This window comes from Boleophthalmus pectinirostris, unplaced genomic scaffold (assembly GCF_026225935.1).
Source record: "Boleophthalmus pectinirostris isolate CB_2022bp ecotype Guang Dong unplaced genomic scaffold, ASM2622593v1 HiC_scaffold_6, whole genome shotgun sequence".
NCBI lineage: Eukaryota > Metazoa > Chordata > Actinopteri > Gobiiformes > Gobiidae > Boleophthalmus > Boleophthalmus pectinirostris.
The window spans coordinates 33279586-33298609 of NW_026571447.1; the positions used below are offsets into that span (position 1 = coordinate 33279586).

Consider the following 19024-nt stretch of genomic DNA (forward strand, 5'->3'; position numbering starts at 1 on the left):
CTATAAGTTAAAACGTGAATTTGTTTTTATAGACACTGTAAAATCAAATGTGTTAAAGTGCATAAGACAGGCTAGAGTACAATTTTACCAAACTAAAAAACATTGAAAATTTTACCAAAAAAGTCAAATCGTTTTTAAAATTTTGCTGAAGTTTATAAATTTGCTTCCTGGTTAGACAATTACAGCAAATATGACTCACAGTATGTAGAGGTAAATCCAGTTCTGTTAATTATCAACCGCAATGCCAAAATCTAAATTATGTAATTGTTTTTTTTGTTGTTTTTTTTTTCCAATTTATTTTCACAATGTTACACACACGCCTCTGTAACATAAACATGCACATTTACACGCTCAGGCTTCATATACAAACAGTTTTTTTGTACTTTACTTCTGAATTTTTTTTAAAATAAACTGCCATTTAATAGAAAGTAATAATTAGAAAAACATGAAAACCTGTCACATGCACTTTAATCTGTGTATCATTCGTTCATTTGTTTTTTCAATATAAAACCAAAAATAAGAAAATGAAAAAAAAAAAAAAAAGATTTTCTTCCTTATTTGTCTCCAAAACCAAAATGAAAAAACGGATCATGATTGTTTCTTTTTTTGTTTTTGTTTTTTTCAGTTTTCGATTTTGTGTTTAAATGAATAATGGAAAAAAACGGATGACGTTTACGTGACTTAAACTGCGATGTCAGACTTTTGCACCACATACGGACTAAACTAGGACTGAATCAAGACTAAAACAGGACCAAACCGTTTTCAGTCTTGGTCTGGTTCTGGTCTGGTCCCGGTCTGGTCCCGGCCTCAGTCCTGGTCTGGTTCTGGTGTGGTCCTGGTCTGATCCCAGTCTCAGTCCCGGTCTGGTCCTGGCTTCAGTCCTGGTCTGGTCCCGGTCTGGTCGTGGTCTCAGTCCTGGTCTGGTCCCGGTCTGATCCTGGTCTCAGTCCTGGTCTGGTTCCGGTCTGGTCCCGGCCTCAGTCCCGGTCTGGTCCTGGTCTGGTCCCTGTCTCAGTCCCAGTCTCAGTCCTGGTCTGGTCCTGGTCTGGTCCCGGTCTGGTCCTGGCCTCAGTCCTGGTCTGGCCCCAGTGTGGTCCTGATCTGGTCCCGGTCTCAGTCCCGGTCTCAGTCCAGGTCTGGTCCCAGTCTCAGTCCCGGTCTGGTCCCGGTCTCAGTCCCAGTCTCAGTCCTGGTCTAGTCCCGGCCTCAGTCCTGGTCTGGTCCCAGTCTGGTCCTGGACCTGGTTTAGTCCTGGTTTAGTTCTGGTTTAGTCCGGCATCACAGCCAAGGAAGTCACGTAAACGAGAAAATAATGAAGAAAATCAATTTCAAAATCAAATTGTATTTTTTTAATTTTTTTTCTTATTTTTGGTTTTATTTTGAAAAACAAATGACCAAATGACACACAAATTCACTTTAAATCCAACACCTAAAGCTGCAATCTCTCTCCATCTCGTTTTTCTTTTCCTTTTTAACTCCCACATAGAGAAATAATCACATCTAATTATCACATTTATTCTAAACATGTAAACACTGCCCCCACAGAAAACACTGATTTCCACCGACATGTTTTCACTCGCACTCAGAGCTCGATTCACCTGCAGTTTGGAGTTAAATCTTTGATAACACAAGTTTATTTACTGTAGACACACACACACACATGTTCCAGCGTGCCTTTGGGCAAACACTGCTCTGGCGTCTAACCCTCTATTGTGTGTTTGTGTGTTTTGTCCACAGCTTATGGCGTATGGGTAAAAAGAACGGTGACGTGTCAAACTACATCACCGATTTTGCTGCAAACTTGAGGTGAATACGACCGATGCACACGCGCACTCACAAACACAAACAGACCTGAGCTGGGATTTGGGACTCCAGGATGTTTTCTAATGTCGATTTCTTATTTGTGTTAGAATAAAATGTCACAAATTATGGATAGTTTGATTGTTTTATAGAAAATATAGGTGCAGAATATTTAAATCATTCACACTTTAATTCAGCGGTCCCCAATCCTGTGATTCGTTTGGTACCGGGTCACACAGAAATAATAAATAACTTACATTATTTCAGAGTTTGAACAGTATTTTATTTTGAAAAAATGACATATTTTCCACACTATAGGGCGCTTTAGATTATAAGGCGCACTGTCATTGAATGGTCTATTTTCCAACTTTTTTCGAAAATCAAAGGCGCATTAAACGAATCACAACACTTAGATAAATCAGTCAAACTTTATTTAACGTGTTCACAATAACTCTCAACTTTGTTCAATTGTAACACGTAAAAAAATACTGTCCCTCTCGTCATTATCCGAGTCAGTGTGGTTACTGTTTCCTGGCAGTTCAGTGATGATTTTGGTCTTGGTGAAAGCTTGGACCACAGTTGATACTGATCCTTAGCCCGGGCGTCCACCATCCGTTGGCAGATCGTGGCGTAAGTCGCTCGGCGCTGTCTCCCTGTCTTGGTGAATCCACTGCTCCCACGCAGCTCGCACTTTCACTTTATAAAAGCCTTGAGTTTAAAGGTTCCATCTCATGCAAAATCAACTTTTCAGAGCTTTCTACCTTCTAAGAGTGATGTGTGGGCCTTCTACAGGTCGCCGAAGTGGTTTTTAGATTGATTCAGCGTTTTTTTTTTAACAAATTGCAGCGTATTTCTGCCACCCTCCCACGTGACAACGAACTAAAGCTGCTACAACGATGACACGACAGATTCACCTATGACGCGTTTGAAGTAGCAGAAAGCACTTCGCACCCACCCCCCTCCCCCACTCCACCGCCTCCGCCCCGCCTCCTCCAGTGTACTCGATATAATAAGTTTATCTACTAGAGTTTATTAATACCTTACCAATCAGTAATGTTCAGCTGATGTCGATGCAGTGCTTGAGCTTCATGCACCTCCAAGTCCTTGTCCGATTCTGGGTCCAACACATGCGGCTGAATGCGCTGTATCGCCATGATGAATAAAAGTTTTTTCCTACCGCTATCAGGGTGCACGCCTGTCTCCCCCTCCCTCCCTGAGATGGGCGGAGGAAGGGCGGCTCACTCAGAGCTTATGTCACATTTGGAGGGCGGAGCCTGTAATTTCTCTGTGACTGCCTCCAAGAAATCAGTAAGATTTCATAACTATTGTGCAATGGTTGTTCCAAAACCCAAATTGTGCTTGTTTATGTGCAGAAGATACAATTTGAAAAGAGTTATTTTGCATGAGATGGGCCGACCCTTTAAAGTGGGCGTTGTAAGCGTGTCTCTTGACAGGTGCATTTTGATCTTAAAAGGAATCACAGTATGTATTACTCCGCGATGCTCCTGACTACTGTAGACGTAATACTGCAAGTGTTGCGGCTTTGTAGTTTACTAAAGTCATACAGACACCCCAATAAATTAATATATTAGGCGCTCTGGATTATGAGGCGCACAGTCATTTTTTGATGAAATTAAAGGCTATTAAGTGTCCCCTATAGTGCGGAAAATACAGTAAATCTCTCCGTTTTATCATCTATGACTCACTCTTGACTCACTTTTGACTCATTCTCACATGATACATTAACGCTAATGTTAAATCCATAAGCTGCAAAATGAGTAAAATACAGACGTCTTTATTATCATATTTATAAAATACCACGGTTTTCGTGTTGGTCATATCATTTTATTTTGTCATGTTTATCCGCCGCACCTTAAAGCCCGTGAAAACCGGTTCGTGGCGCAAAAAAGGTTGGGGACCGCTTCTTAAATTCATAAAAAATGTTAAATAATTTCATGTTTAACATAAACAATCAATACATATGCTACAAGTCAAAAGTTTGGACACACAATCTCATTCCATGTTTTGTATTCAAACAGAAGACATTAAAAAAAAAAAAAAATGAAGTGAGATATATGGATTTATATAGTTAAAAAAAAAAAAAAAAAAAAAGATTAAATAAACCACTTTTTTTTTTTTTTTTTTTTTTTTTTTTATTTTGTGTAGAAAAAATATAGATGGTAAAATGGTAAATGGTAAAATAAATTCTAAAAAGTAGTGGGAAAAAAAACAGCAAGAGACATGTCAAATAATTATAGAAATGTAAATGTACAAGTAAAAATAAAATAGATAAGTAATAAAAATATAAAAATAGCTAGATAAGTAATAAAAAAATATATTAAAATAGATAAGTAATAAAAATATAAAAATAGATAAGTAATTAAAAAAAAAGAAACATAAGTAATAAAATATAAAAATCACAGCTTTTATAGAAGAGGAAGTGTAAACTAATAACAAGAAACAAGTGACTAAAAATAAAAATATTGACAGTAGTAGAGAAAGAAAATATAGAAATATAGTAAGATAAAAAAAAATAATAATAATAATCCTTCTAATATTTACTGGCGTCCTCTTGTTGTTAATACTTTTCTTCAGTGCTTATTTCTAACTGTACTGCTGATTTCTGTTTTAATCGCTCAAGTTTTTCTGTCTTGAACATGCTTCTGCTGCAGCTAACCCAGCTTTCTTTTCTCTCCTCCATCTCCCTGTCTCTTTTTTCTCTTTTCTCCTGCCTCTTCTCTCTTTTTTCGCTCCGTTCTGGCCCTTGTGTGCTCGTACTCGTTGCTCGCGGTGCTGGTGTGTGTGGAAAAACCAGGAACACTGTGATGGGAGTGAACACAGGGATGAACCCCGGTCTCCTCGGTAACAATCCCCTGGCCACTATTCAAGGTGTGTTTCAGAAACGTCCGGCGGTGCTCGGGCAAAAGGACTGAACCGGGAAGCCCACCGTGACATGGCATTGATCATACAGTTACATACAGTAATAGTGAAAATGAATCATGAGGTACTGAAATGAATGTAGTTTGTCAATCTAGAGGAATCTCAAAGTGTCTTATATTTCAAATTTATGACAAGGATAATAGTTTAGTTTAGTTTTTTTTTTTTGGTTTTAGTTTTGGTTTAGTTTACTTTTAGTTTAGTTTTTGTTTAGTTTAGTTTAGTTTATTTAGTTTAGTTATGGTTTTAGTTTAGTTTTAGTTTTAGTTTAGTTTAGTTTTAGTTTTAGTTTAGGTTTAGTTAATTTATTTAGTTTAGTTATGGTTTTAGTTTAGTTTTGTTTTAGTTTAGTTTAGTTTTTAGTTTAGTTTAGTTTAGTTTTAATTTAGTTTAGTTTTAGGTTCCGTTTTGTTTAGTTTTAGTTTAGTTTAGTTTTTTAGTTTAGTTTAGTTAGTTTAGTTTAGTTTTAGTTTAGTTTTTAGTTTAGTTTAGTTTTAGTTTAGTTTAGTTTAGTTTAGTTTAGTTTAGTTTTAGTTTAGTTTAGGTTTAGTTTTAGTGTAGTTTAGGTTTAGTTTTAGGTTTTGTTTCATTTAGTTTTAATTTAGTTTAGTTTAGTTTTAGTTTAGGTTTAGTTTAGTTTTGCATCGCATGAATCGTCTCATGTTGAGGGACTATTTTCTCATATATCAGTCCGCCGCTGCCAAACTTTCTATCAGGAAGTACAACTCACTGCTGCTGCTCAGACATAAATCCTTTCAAATCCGAGATTAGTTTTACTTCTAAATTTATTCTATCAACACAAACATTTACATTGACAGTCTGGTGTATTAATAGATTTGCTTCGGGTGTTTTGTGGAGTGGGTAAGACTGTTTTTAGTGGCAGGATAACTATGGCCATTGACATGCACTAGTCTAACACCAGCGACCTCTGCAAATACAAGGACTGGATGGAATATTTAAACAATTCCCGACTGTCCTTTTAAGCCATGTTATAATCTTGTTACGACCTCAAAAACATACTGAAGTTATGTTTTGTTTCATTCACACATGTTTGAGAAATGCTTTATTATTAATCTGTGTACATCTCCAAACCTAAGAATGCTCTGTTCCACCTTGTGATGTCATGAATCAGTAGTTTTCAAGTTAACAGCTCCTTTTTACCTTTAGTTCAGTCGAGATTGGCAATTCCAGAGCTGAAATTATCCAAATGATTCTAGCGGAATTGAAAAACACAGCAGAGCACTTCCTGTATTATTACATGACATCACAAGGTGGAAGTGTTTTTTGTTTTGTTTTGTTTTGTTGAGAGGAAATATGCAGGTTTGTGTGTTAAGCACACGTGAATGAAACAAAAACACAACTTCATGTATGTTTGTGATGAGGAAACAAGATTATAACATCAGAAAACACAAGAAAGAAAACACTTGCACAATCAAAACCTCAAAAAATAGACTAAACATTGAACTAAACCCAGATTGAACCAGGACTAAACCAGGACCAAACCAATATAAAAGTGTAAAATGTGAACACACCCTAGAGAGGACAACGGAAACTTAAAAAAAAATCAGGTCAAGCGTCGTTTACAAACAACAATGTCTTCCTCTCACCTGCACAAACCTTTCCTATGGTACTTCCTGTATTTGAATACCGCTCACTTCAATGAGAGTTCACATCAGTTTCCAGCAGAGGTGGTACGAGGGTGGGGGTCGGGGGGGACTTGAAGGGGCCCCAGCCTCCTCTGGAATGACCAACGTGCCCCCGTAGCTCCCCCAGAGGTTTCCGACCCACTTTCATACCACCACATCCAGACTCGACGAAAAATGTTCAAATGACAGCCACAGGAAAAAAAATTAAAAAAATAAAATAAAAAATTAATAAAATTAATAAATAAAATAAAATAATAATAATAATAATAATAATAATAATAATAATAATAATAATCTTCACATTTATTCAATTATATGTGGTTTTATAGCTCAAAAATACCTAGAAGACCTGCATTCTGACTGTGAGTGGAGTCACCTCTCCACAGATCTGACCCGTAACTTGGTCTGGTTTGGTCTCCATGAAGATACAAAGGTTTAATACCACGCTGTGTAACATCCCAGACAAAGCAGCAACGACTCCATGGAGAAAACAGTTACGATAAAAATTACACAATGCACTTTTAACACACGTGAGCACCCGCACTGAAAACCTGAGCGCCCGTTCAGCTCCTCCGGCCAAAAAATGTCCGGCACCGCTCCTGTTTTCCATCATTTCATGCCGTAGTTTGTCCTAAAACTGTTCTGTTGTCGCTCCACCCCATGCATCCTCCCCCAGTGTGTGTGTTTGTGTGTGTTTGTGCGCCGTGAACATACTTGTGCGTGTGTCTCATTCAAACTCCCATCTCTCCTTTTCATAATAACACAAGAAAAACATGCATAAATGTGTTTACATCTATGCACAAGACGGTATTCTCATGTTAAGCGCTCGGCCCAAGCTTCCATTCAAATTCATGTGTTTTCATTGTGTTGTCCAACTTTGCGTGACGCTCCGTTAGAAAGAGAGGCCGTTTCCATGGCAACAAGTGTGGTTTTTTTTTGTATTTGTTTTGGTCTCTCCACAAATAAGGTGCAGCCTAATCAATTAAGAGACCTTCAGTGCCCTAGTACAGAAGAGGGTTATTTCAGGTTGAAGCTATTATTTATATATTTTTTTTCATTATTTAGATGGGGAAATGAAAAAAGGAGAAGTACTTTTATGTTAAAAATAAACAATAGATTTACTGTAAAAAAGACAACAGTGACTGACGGCAAAGCTATTTTAAACACATCTACAAGTTTTATTAGATATTCATTCAGATGTATATTTTAACTTATACTAGTATATAACTTAAAGCATTATTTGTATTACAATATTTGCAAATGTCTGCATTGCAAAGTAAAAGGAGATAATATGTTTACACTGAAGAACTGGCTTTATGTGTCATAATTTGTTATACAGTATTTGGATGTAAATATATTTTGGGATTTTTATTTTAAAAAAAATTCAGAGTTCAAGAAAATTTGTCAAAATGTGCAACTGGATCATAAAAAGTGTGACATTAACATATATGAACATTCACACAGACCTCTTTCCCTGCATCACTCGAGGAAAACCAAAAATTAAAACACAACACTACCCACTCCAGTCCATTTTTCCCATCATCAGGGAATAATTTAGCTCCATAAACTGCTTCTCTGATAGCATTATTTATATTTATATACAATTTGCAAATGTTTACGAGAAAATTTGTCAAAATGTGCAATTGGATCATCAAGTGTGACACTAAAATGCAAAAAGATTTCAGATAAATCCTGAAATAAGTATATATTTAGCAGTTCAAATGTTCAGTATCTATCTATTTATATTTGTCAGAATAATAACAATAACAGAATCATATAAAAAAAAAAAAAAAATTACTACTGTTAGATGTCCAATCCAATCCAACTTTATTTGTATAGCACATTTTATAAACACTTAACTTTAAAAAAATAAATAAAATAAAAAAATCAGCAGGATTATGTTTCGACCATATGGAAACTAATAGAATAAATAAATAAAATAACAAAAATAAAATCAATGAACAAATATAATAAAATCAATACATAAAAGCAGTGCTAAAAAATAAAATGGATAAATAAATAAAAAAAATAAAGTATATAAAATAAAATAAAATAAATAAAATAGATGTGTGTAAAATCTCTCAGTGGTCCAGGCAGAATCTATTGCAAAAGGAGAAATTCAATTTGTCAACTGGAAAAAAGTTTATTTGGTCTAAATTTATTTATTTGGTTTGACCAAATTATTACTACTATTAGTTATGAATGTATTAAATAAACGGTTTGAAATTATTTGACTGTACATAGCTTGTTTGATCCTTATTTCAGTATTTGAAGAGTTGTTATATATTTATAGATAAAAAAAAAAAATCTCAAATATATAATAAAATCCCAACAGTGCCACTAACATGTTTTGTGTTTGTGTTTTCCAGCCCTAGCAGCCAGTGGTGGCCAACTGCCCCTTTCCAGTCTTGAGGGCAGTAAACAGGTGATGCTGGGGGCCTCCGGGGGCCAGAGCGGGCACCTGGCCTCCTCCCTGTTCCTGAAGCACCCCGCTCTGCTCCACATGGCCCAGTCCCAAGGAGCCGGTCTGGTCAGTGCGGCCGCAGCCAAAGCCTCGCAGTCCTCCCCCTTCCCCTCGGCCAGCAGCATAAGCCCCACCCCCTGCTCTCCTTCGCCCTGCTCTAGCCCCGCCTCTTCCTGCTCCTCCATCGAAATGGCACACAGCCCGCCTTCACTGGGAGGAGCCAAGATCGAGTGACGACACCGAGGGCCAATCAGAGGAGAGGAGGAGGAGGACAGAGGGAGGGAATCGTAAACCTCGCCTTTCACACCAAAGCTATCTCTTCCTCTTGTCAACGCTCGTCTTCTTCTTGGGCAAAGCGCTTCTCTCTTTCCGTCTCTCCCGGTCTTTCGATGCCAAAAATACACAGAATGAAAGAGAGGAGGGACGGAGAGAAAGACGTCAAAAGAAGAGGAGAAGAGAAAGGGGAAGATCAAAACCAAAAATCTTTAACTATCCAAAACAAGACGCAACCAGGATGTTTTTGTCAATAACATTTGATCAGACATCGCACCTCTGCTCTCTCGGCCTCTGAAGGAAAACAAAACAAAAGACTTGAAAACTACGAGGCGGAGGGGACGGTGGAGGTGCGTGTCCAAGTGCAGAAACCAAAAATGACAAATAAAAACTTTACTTAGTGACGAAGGAATGGCGGCAAGGACAAACCCAGATCGGAGAGGAGATGGTGAACTGTGTATACTTATTTTTTGCTTTAAAAGCTGCGGGTCTGATGAAGAGGAGGGAGGAGAGGTTTAAACCAAAAATTTACCTTAGGAGGAGGAGGCGGAGGAGTACACAATGACAAAAAATGACAACCATACCAAAATCCCAAATACCAAAAATAACGGAGAGAAAAGCTTTATTTCAGAGGACGTGTATATACTGAAGCTATCCAGGACCATGACTTCTACAACTCATTCGCTCATCCCTCCATTTTCCATCCATCATTTCATTTTGTAAACCATTTTTCTTGTTTGTTCAATGTTCTGCTGTATCCACCTGTCTCTTACCTACCTCTGGTTCTAAGAGCATATAGGTACTTTTCATCGCCATCTTGTAACACGACTTTTTTTTCTATTATTTATTAGCAGTGTTTGGAAACGCCATTTAATATTTATTGTGCAGCTTTCGTAGCTATGGGCTTGTAATCATCGCAGTCTTCATCCCATGTCGTTTTGTTTTTTTGTGATCGACTTTTGCTTTCACTAAGTGCCAAAGATAACCGCAAAACTTGGCACGCGTGGAGCCGATTTCAAGGTGTAAACGAATCGATCGAACCTTAAACTCGCAGCGCAGTGTTCTCAATAAACCTTTCGTATCTGCTTTAAAAGTGTACGCCGATTTCTAAACGAACACGCCCTGCGAACTTCGGGGAGACATTACGAGAAGTTGCAGCTATGAAATTTGGGTTACGATTGAAGACGTGTAAAGTTAATATGTGCTAGCTTTGAAAGGCTGAGTTAATAAAGCTTGATTAGTCACGGTGTTGTCATTTCACTTAAATCAGTTTGTCTTGTCAAATTGTCTTTTTCTCATCATCACTCCATCAATCGTACTTATTTTCCACTTCACACTGCCATTAAACTCAAATGGAAACCAAAGCATTCTTAGCGCCGTCGGGTTTTCGGGAGAAAAACCCGCGGTCGTAACACGTGAACACAATAAAAAGACACAAAACGGCGGCTAACAGCGGACCAAAACTGGACCCGGAAGTCGCCGATGGACATCCGCGAAGACTCCCTCCTGAACGCCTGTCCGAAATTCCCAAATGGGGGAGCTTTATTCCAAGGAACGCTTCCTTGATTACTCCGAACCCCAGACAAAGGGAAAAGCTGTGGACAGGTAGTGAGGGCCGGGCGGAGGCTTCACAACTTTTCTAAGAGGATACCAAAAATCTTACCCAAAACCAAAAATAACTCTCTACAAAAACCCAAGGAATTTCCGAAGCAAACCAAAAAGAACTCTTAACCAAATGTAGATGGAGAGAGAGGAGGGGATACGGACAAAATGCGCAAAGGTTTGTTCGTCGGGATCGCGAAAACTGTAGCATGGAAGAGGAACAGATGACGATGTTTTGGGATCCTCTCCTCCTCTCCAGCGCCACCGTCTGGTCCTGGATGGAACGAAACGCAAATGACCTCACTGAACTTCTGAATCTTCTAAAAAAAATAATCTGTTTTTATTTTTTTGTTCCAATCTCTGCTGTGTATCTTGATGCCGTTTTTTTCTGTAATGTACTTTAGTGCTTATACTCATTTGGGATAACGTAACTGGCTTAAACTTACTACGAGAGCTCCTTATTTTTTTCGTAGTCGTGCTAGAGATTTTTATCAGGTCGGTTGGAAAAAATACTGTGAAAATTTAGCTTCCAGATTTTTATTATTAGGTAAAGACTGTCTCGGCGAAGAAAAAAAAACAAAGACACGTTCACCGAAAAGCCCAAACTTGCAAAACCGTGAAAACCAAATAACAAATAGCAAACCAAAACAGTGTAGCGAATGGACTTTGCGTGGCTGCCCGGGTGTAGCACTGAAACGTACTAGCGCCATCTTGTCTGAGGCGTGGAACTGCGGGCGAAATCGAACGATGTCTTATTGTTCATTTCGGCCCTTCCCGCGCGCCGTGCTCAGACAATTTGACTGTTTTGCAACGTTGGACTATCCAAAGAATATTAGGTTTGTTTCGCAGCAGTAAAACGAACTCAACTGACAAGACGAGAATCATTCAGAAACCAAACGTAGATGCGGGGCCTAAGGTCAAACCTCTAAGCCTCGCATTGAACTCTTTAGACGGAATGTATCTGTTAGTGCTTCTATAGATTTTGTAGAAAAAAGATCTATGTTCTACTGCTTACTTATCGCTAATGTATTAAAAAAAAATAAGAAAAATGTCTTGAGAAAAAAAGATCCTAAAAACATTGATGATAATAACTTGATTTTAGACCAAAAATTTTAACTATCTCTCTTTGGGCTGTTTCTGTTCCTTGTTCTTACGATGATTTAGACTTTTGATTGTACTATTTATTCAGGTAGGACTGATAATGTTAATATAATTTCCTTTTTTTTTTTTTTTTTTTTTTTTTTGTCTCGCTATTTATTGCTTATTTATTTATAGAGATGCTTTCATGTTCTGAGCTGCGTTTGTGATTGATTAGTCTGCCCCCTGCTGATTTTCTTTGTGACGACGTACGGGCGCCAAATACTACGGGATGCAAAAAAAGGTGAACTACTCCGACAATAGCGATCGAAGCTGCGCTGTTCACGGACACGACAACGGAGAAATGCACACGACCTCTGCCAAGGCTCTGCTCTGAACTTGCAATAAGCCATTCCTGTCCAAACTAATGCAAACAAACGCGGCCCTCGGATGAATTTTTCTTAGTGAATTGGCCCAAATTACCGTGCATCAATTAAAAATTTACTTTATACTGCAAGTTTTTTGAAAATCTACCTTGATAAAGCTTCCATTTAATATTTAGTGTGTGGTTTTAAGGATCTCATCATGAATAAACACTCATTCTGTCGTGTTACACATGCACATATTTCAATTATTCACTAAATTCAGCACCAGTATACGGCCCTGGATCGGCCCTCTGCTCCGTCTTTGTTTAGATATTTGGCCCTTGATGAAAAAAGTTTGGACATCTCTGCAATAAGTAGACTTTTAAACGGTTTGCGGGAGTCCAAAGTTATTCCTCGCTTACTTTTTTTTGCTTTCAGGGCGATCGCCGTAATGGATTGAATAAGCAAAACTATCAGAGGCCAGAGCTGACATGGTGATACAAACAACAACTAGCATCCCAACTGCACACTTCCTGATTACTGGACAGTGTTTTGCAATTAGGTGTAGACAGCTGCTAACTCAATTTGACCTTAAGAACTACTTATACAATATATCTGACAAAATTTGCTCAAATACATGAGAAAAAAATCAGATACAGGTCTTTTCTTTCCCCACAGAACACTCAGACTTTTCCGTTTATTATTATTTATTTATTCGCTTGGGAGTGAGATACACAATTTTGATTCTTCATATGTTTCGTAGGAAGAATTGACAATACAGATGTAACAATAACCGAAATATCATAACATCGTATCGTCAAAAGTCTCAAGTTCTGCAAGTTCCTTTGTTTAAATACATGGTTTTATAGTGGCAACATCTTATAAACATGGGGAACTACATATCCCATGATTCATTTCAGTGCAGACAACATGAAGAGATATGATTTTTACTTAAATTTTTTGGGATTATGACAGAAATAAGTCACACCAAAATCTTGTCAAGGTATTTTAAAAGCAATAAAGTGTCCCATCTACAATTATATCAGCCTCTTCAAAATATCGCAAAAAATATCGTACCGTGAGATGTGGATATCATTACATCCCTAACTGACTATAAACTTTTTGAATTTAAGTTTAAAGGTGACAAAAACTTCACCACAAATAGTAAAGAAATACTAAAATAACACACCCTGAACCAAAGTAAAGAAAAAGTCCTAGTACTTAGTTTTATCTCTGATCAAGACCTTGGTCATCTTCTCTGTGTTACTGCTGACCATTTTCAGAAACATGTAATTAAAACTCACCCATAACTTTCTATTTCAATTAATAATCAAACTACTTTGACATCACGCTGGGGGTGTTCTACATTGATCTCAAGTACGGTGACCAGATGTCCCTATTTACCCAAGGACAGTCCCAGTTTTGAGCCCCCTGTCTCAGCAGATTTATTAAAAACCACAAATTTGTCCCAGTTTTGTACAAGAAATGTCCCAGGTGTCCCTATTTTTGACCAATTTGATTCCTGCCAACAGTAAAGAGAGACATAATTTGTCATTTGTTTAGGTAAAATACAGAAAAGCTGCTTAAAAACGACAAAAACACAAAGAAAAAGTGAGTCACATTAGTGCCGAGTGTGTATCAAATGCCCTTAATTACGCACTTACGTTTCACAATTTTATTATTACCAACCAACCCAAACCGGGGATGTCCAAGTTTTTTTTTTTTTTATTTTGAAAATCTGATCACCTTAATCCCTAGGCGTTACCATGGTGACACAAAGCACACTTTAGCCAACAACATCATTAAGATTGTCTGAAACCTCAAGAAAAAAATACAAAATGGATTTAAACAAAACATGTTCAGGAGCCTGCGATCAATACGAGAGTTCACGGTCCTATTTTGGTGAGAGTGAAAAAACTGAAAAACTGTTGACTAACGCTCGCTGTGAGAGACTGAGGCTACGTTCAGACTGCAGCCTGGAAGTGACCCAAATCTGATTTTTTGGCCTCTATGTGACCTGTATCTGATCTTTTAATGACAGTCTGAACAACACAAGTCTGACTTTTTCAAATGCGACCCAGGACACTTGGATATGTGCTCCTAAAACCGATACATATCCGATCTTTTGACATGCGACTTCAGTCTGAACGGCCAATGCGCATTCATCCGACCTACACGTTATCAACAAGCCACAAACATCACTATTCTGCGCTGAAGTAGGTGAAAATTGTTAACGAACTCCGTGTCACTGAAGCGAAGCACATCACCACTCACCACTCTTGGCTACGTCTCCACATCCACATGTTCCTTTCTGTGGACGTTGCTGCTGCTGTCCCACAAAACACCACGACCAAAAACCTCGTCCTTCTTCTTCTCAATCTCCTCCTTAAAACAAGTAAGTTGTTCATGTTCTGGCTCCGGTACGAGAGGAACTTTAAAATCTCCAGGTGCTCGATGCTGCGTCCATGTTTGGACAACTTCCGTAAACACAGAGACGCTCGCTGCGGTTGACGTCATCGTGTCTCCAGTGCACATGCGGGACACTTTTGGGCCCCTTAACGTTCACACTGGAGTCACGTACAAGTCGCATTTAATTGGAAATGTGAACGACCTCGCAAAAACAATGAATTTCACAGAAAAAATCCGAATTGAGCGTTAAGCCCTGCAGTCTGAACGTAGCCTTTGTTAACAGACACAAACACAAATCAGCTCTTCTGTTGTTTTTCCAGCGAAGTCAGTTCTTTCCAAGCTCAGATTCAAGTCTAATAAAGCCACAGACAGAGCAGAGCCTTCAGTTAGCATCACCCCTTCAAAAAAATGACATTGACTTTGAACAGAACAACAAAATCAACTCATTTCGGCAGAGGAAGTGTCCAGAATTTCTCCCTGAAGTGTTTCTATTTTCTCTCCTTTGTTGGAAACTGAAAGCTTTACTGCAAAAACACAATTAGAAGATCAGTTGGGGCAGACTTTAGTTTTTCATGACGGGACAAAAAGGGCGTAAAGTGATTTTGTACCACTCTTTTTGCTCTTTCTGTCTTCTCTTGTTGTAGATTTTGGTTTCGGATTTTTTATAATTTGGCACAACTCCAGTTCTTTGCTCCACTGTATGATGTTAAAGAGAGATAGTACATCATATACCTCATATTCTTTGATGATAAACCAAATAGATGAATGCTTTAAAGCGGATTCACGCGGGGACCGGGGAGACGTGTGTCCGAGGGGGGAGCGTGAACGTAAAACGACGCAGGGGTCAAGTTCTGAACGGAGTTAGCTTTAGCTTTAGCATTGATCTGCAGGTCCGTGTGTCGTTTTCTCTCCGTTTGGATCAAAAAGGTGCCATGTGGGGTCAAAGGTCGTGTTACGAGTTCACCTCCCCGCCCCGCGCCGCTCTCGTCTCCCCCGGAAACCCCCTACCGCTGATCGCGATGAGCTTTTTGAAAACGGCCATTTCCTCCGACTTGACCCGCCGTGAGCTCCCCCCCCAAATATCGACGTCCGCAAAGCCGCCGCCGCCGCCGCCTTAAATCTGGGATCAGACGTGTCCAAAGTGCTCGGGGTGAATTTCTAACTTTGATTCAATAAAGATTCCAGATTGAGTTCAGCAGAGCGGCTTTGCGGTAAAGGTCACGGCGCGTTGCCATGGTTTTAGCCTCGTGGCAGAGCGCGGCGGCCTGCAGGGGGCAGCGGCGGGGCGGGGGTTTGCGGAGGGAGCGGCTGGGGCAGATGTTGCCGGGTGACACCAAATGAAACTTCTCACACAAAGCCGTGCGGTGGACTTTGAAGGGGCAGGAACGCGGGATGTTTTTGTGTGCGAGGGTTAGACTGACGGGGAGCGGTCCTGCCGGGCTGGTCCTGTCGGTGTGGATACCCCCCTGTGAATGATACCAAAGTTAATGCCTCACCGCGAGACTCGGCGCCGGACGGACGCTCCCTTTAGTCTGACCTTCACCGAAACGTCCCGCAAATGAATTCTACAACATCAAAAAATAATAATCTGCAACTAAAACTAGAATTTACCCAACAAAACGCAATTACTGAAAGCAAATTAAAGCCCTAATGCGGTTTATTGTAACTCAAAAATAATCCTACTTTCTTACTTAATCAACAAATGGCCTATTGTAAACAGTTATGTGGGCCTATTAGTCTTAAAAACTCACTACTACTTTATAAAACGACACTTTAATGGCCTTAAACTCACCCATCTATAGATACGAGTTAAGTTAAACGTCAGATCTGTGGAGAGGCGAGCCCGCTCACAGAAACTCTGCTGGTTTTAAAGCCATTTTTGAGCCGTGAAAACATCTGTAAACAAATAAATTCAAGATAGATACGTTTATTATTGTAGCATGAAACATTGCAGGTCAAGCGGAAATGTCTGGTGGCAGATTACCCTCCAGAAAAGTTACACAGTGCAGCTTTAATTAAGTTTTCTTTAATTAACAAAGCACAAAGTTAAGAATTGTTCAGGTTTACTTTCTACTTAATACGTGGTAAAACTTAGGAATTAAGGTTAAGTAAGTTACTAAGCCTGAATCTTTCTTAATTACCAGTTTCTTCAGTATGAATTAAGTCTTATTCATGCTTAATTAAGGCTATTAAATGTGTATTTACTACCAAAATATCATGAATAGACTACAGTCCATTCAGTTTTATGGTAGTTCTTTATTTAGTATCAATAAGAAGAGTAAAAGGATGTAATTTTTTTCATGAATTGACTCAAAGCGAACCAAAATTGTAAAAATATAAAATGTAAAAGTATTTGTGTAGGCCTATAGGTGTATAAAAGCGAAAAAATGACTCAAATGTCCGATGTCCAAATGCTTTTTTCTTTTGTTTTTAAATAACGTTTCAGCAAAAAGCCTTCGTCAGTACATTTTTCTCGCGTTGGACCACGGTATAATTTAAAAATAATTTTAAAAAAAGCATTTGGACGTTGGTTTTCTGAGCGTGCGATGCATTTCTAAAACTTTTAAATTGCCGTTCTTCGCGTTTGCACGTCTACAAGAACTTCGCCGTTTCGTTTATGCGCCGAAACCCAAACTAAAGCCCCTTCGAACACGTCCACCCGCGCCCTCCTCTCCTCTCATCCCTCTCTTCTTCTTCTTCTTTCTTCTCTCTTTCCTCCAATACAGCTTTAGTCCAAAGGTTTTTACAAGCAACAAATGCAAAGCGCTTCAACGTGAACGAATAAAACCAAAGAACTTCTCCATGATCTTTACTGCAACACCACACTCACTCTCCACCATTCCTCCTCCTCTTTTTCTATCCCTCTGTACCCGAACGTCACCTGGCAACGCCGCCTTCGAACCTCAGCTATCCAAAGGGAATAATAATAATGATAATAATAATTAAGATGATGAAATGTATATTTTTAAGTATTTGTCATTGGAAAATTAATCTCATAAGTTTCACGACTGAGGAGGCGAGGATGGCGACGATGTTGAAATTTCTTGGTATCTTTGTAGCTGTTTCTTAATTTCGTGTCCTTACTTCTGCTCGTGCTGCCAAAGTACTGCTTTAAAACCCCCATACCCCCCCTCCTCCTCCTCCTCCTTCCTCCTTCCTCCTTCCCCTCCCTCTTTACATCGCTCCATCCCTCCATTCGTCCTCCTAACCGTCTGTCTGTCACCTTTCACCTATTTGTTTGTCTTTGAGCGTCAACACTGGTGAGGGGGTTTTCCGATTCGCTATTCCCAGGAACGACTTTTTCCCTTCTTTTCGTTTTACTGGTTTGTCGCTTTAGCGTGACCGGGTGCGAGGTGGGGGAGGTGGTTGAGAAAAAAAAAAAAAAAGTGGAAGGGAGTGGTTTTGTGTGGGGAAAAAGAGATGACAACCGAACTGAAAGCACCTGACTGCTCCTGTCAACTGTAGAGTATTGTTTGCCAACTTCCCAGTACAGGGAGCCGATTCCCCCCCGACAGGTGACTTCCTTATACCTGCTCATCACATTGTTGAATTTGATGCAAAAACTCCTGCTAAAGGTCAGGTGCCGTTGTAATTTTTTTCTAAATTTATTGCCAAGAACTGCAAAAACATACAAGAAGCAGTGGTGGAAGAAATACTCTGTTTTGATTCTTAAAAGTAGTAAAAGTACAGATGCCAGACCAAAAAATATTCACATAAAAGTAAAAGTGTCACATAAAAAATCAACTTAACTAAAAGTATTAAAGTAGTCGTTTAAAAATGTACTTAAGGACTAAAAAGTAAAAGTACTTTGCACTATTTTGGAAGCTTCAAATGTAGTTTTGATACAGATTTGCGCTGGATTTTGAAACAGATGCAAAAAGTCCTGTTAAAGGTCAGGTGCTGTTGTAATTTTTTTCTAAATTTATTGCCAAGAACTGCAAAAACATACAAGAAGCAGTGGTGGAAGAAGTACTCAGTTTTGATGCTTAAAAGTAGTAAAAGTACAGATGCCAGACCAAAAAATATTCACATAAAAGTAAAAGTATCTCCTGAAAACATCAACTTAACTAAAAGTATTAAATTAGTTGTTTAGAAATGTACATAAAGAGTAAAAAGTAAAAGTATTTTGCGCTGTTTTTGAAGCTTCAAATGTAGTGATAAAGTTTTCAGATTTGAACTGGATTTTGTTCAGCAGAAACAGATCCAAAAAGGTCAAGTACCTTTGTAATTCTTTTCTAAATTTATTGCCAAGAACTGAAAATACTCATACTACAGGCAGTGGTGGAAGAAGTACTCGGTTTTGATGCTTAAAAGTAGTAAAAGTACACATGCCAGACCAAAAAATATACACATAAAAGTAAAAGTATCTCCTGAAAACATCAACTTAACTAAAAGTATTAAAGTAGTCGTTTAAAAATATACTTAAACCGTAAAAAGTAAACGTATTTTCC

At 38.7% G+C, this 19024-nt stretch overlaps 1 protein-coding gene across 8 annotated transcripts in view; it reads left to right on the forward strand.

Annotated features, from left to right (window-relative positions):
- The window catches only part of pou2f2a (POU class 2 homeobox 2a), a 141763-nt gene extending 131399 nt beyond the window's left edge, over positions 1–10364 (forward strand). For 7 of the 8 annotated variants that reach the window (XM_055163418.1, XM_055163413.1, XM_055163416.1 and 4 more), the window contains exons 13-14: positions 1738–1806; positions 8753–8940. In XM_055163418.1, coding sequence (XP_055019393.1) covers positions 1738–1806; positions 8753–8795 — 112 coding nt within the window. In that variant the 3' untranslated portion in view covers positions 8796–8940. Of the gene's footprint in view, positions 1–1737; positions 1807–4615; positions 4690–8752 lie in introns of all 8 variants that reach the window. The other variant, XM_055163419.1, reaches the window with a different exon arrangement.
- Positions 10365–19024: the final 8660 nt, after the last annotated feature.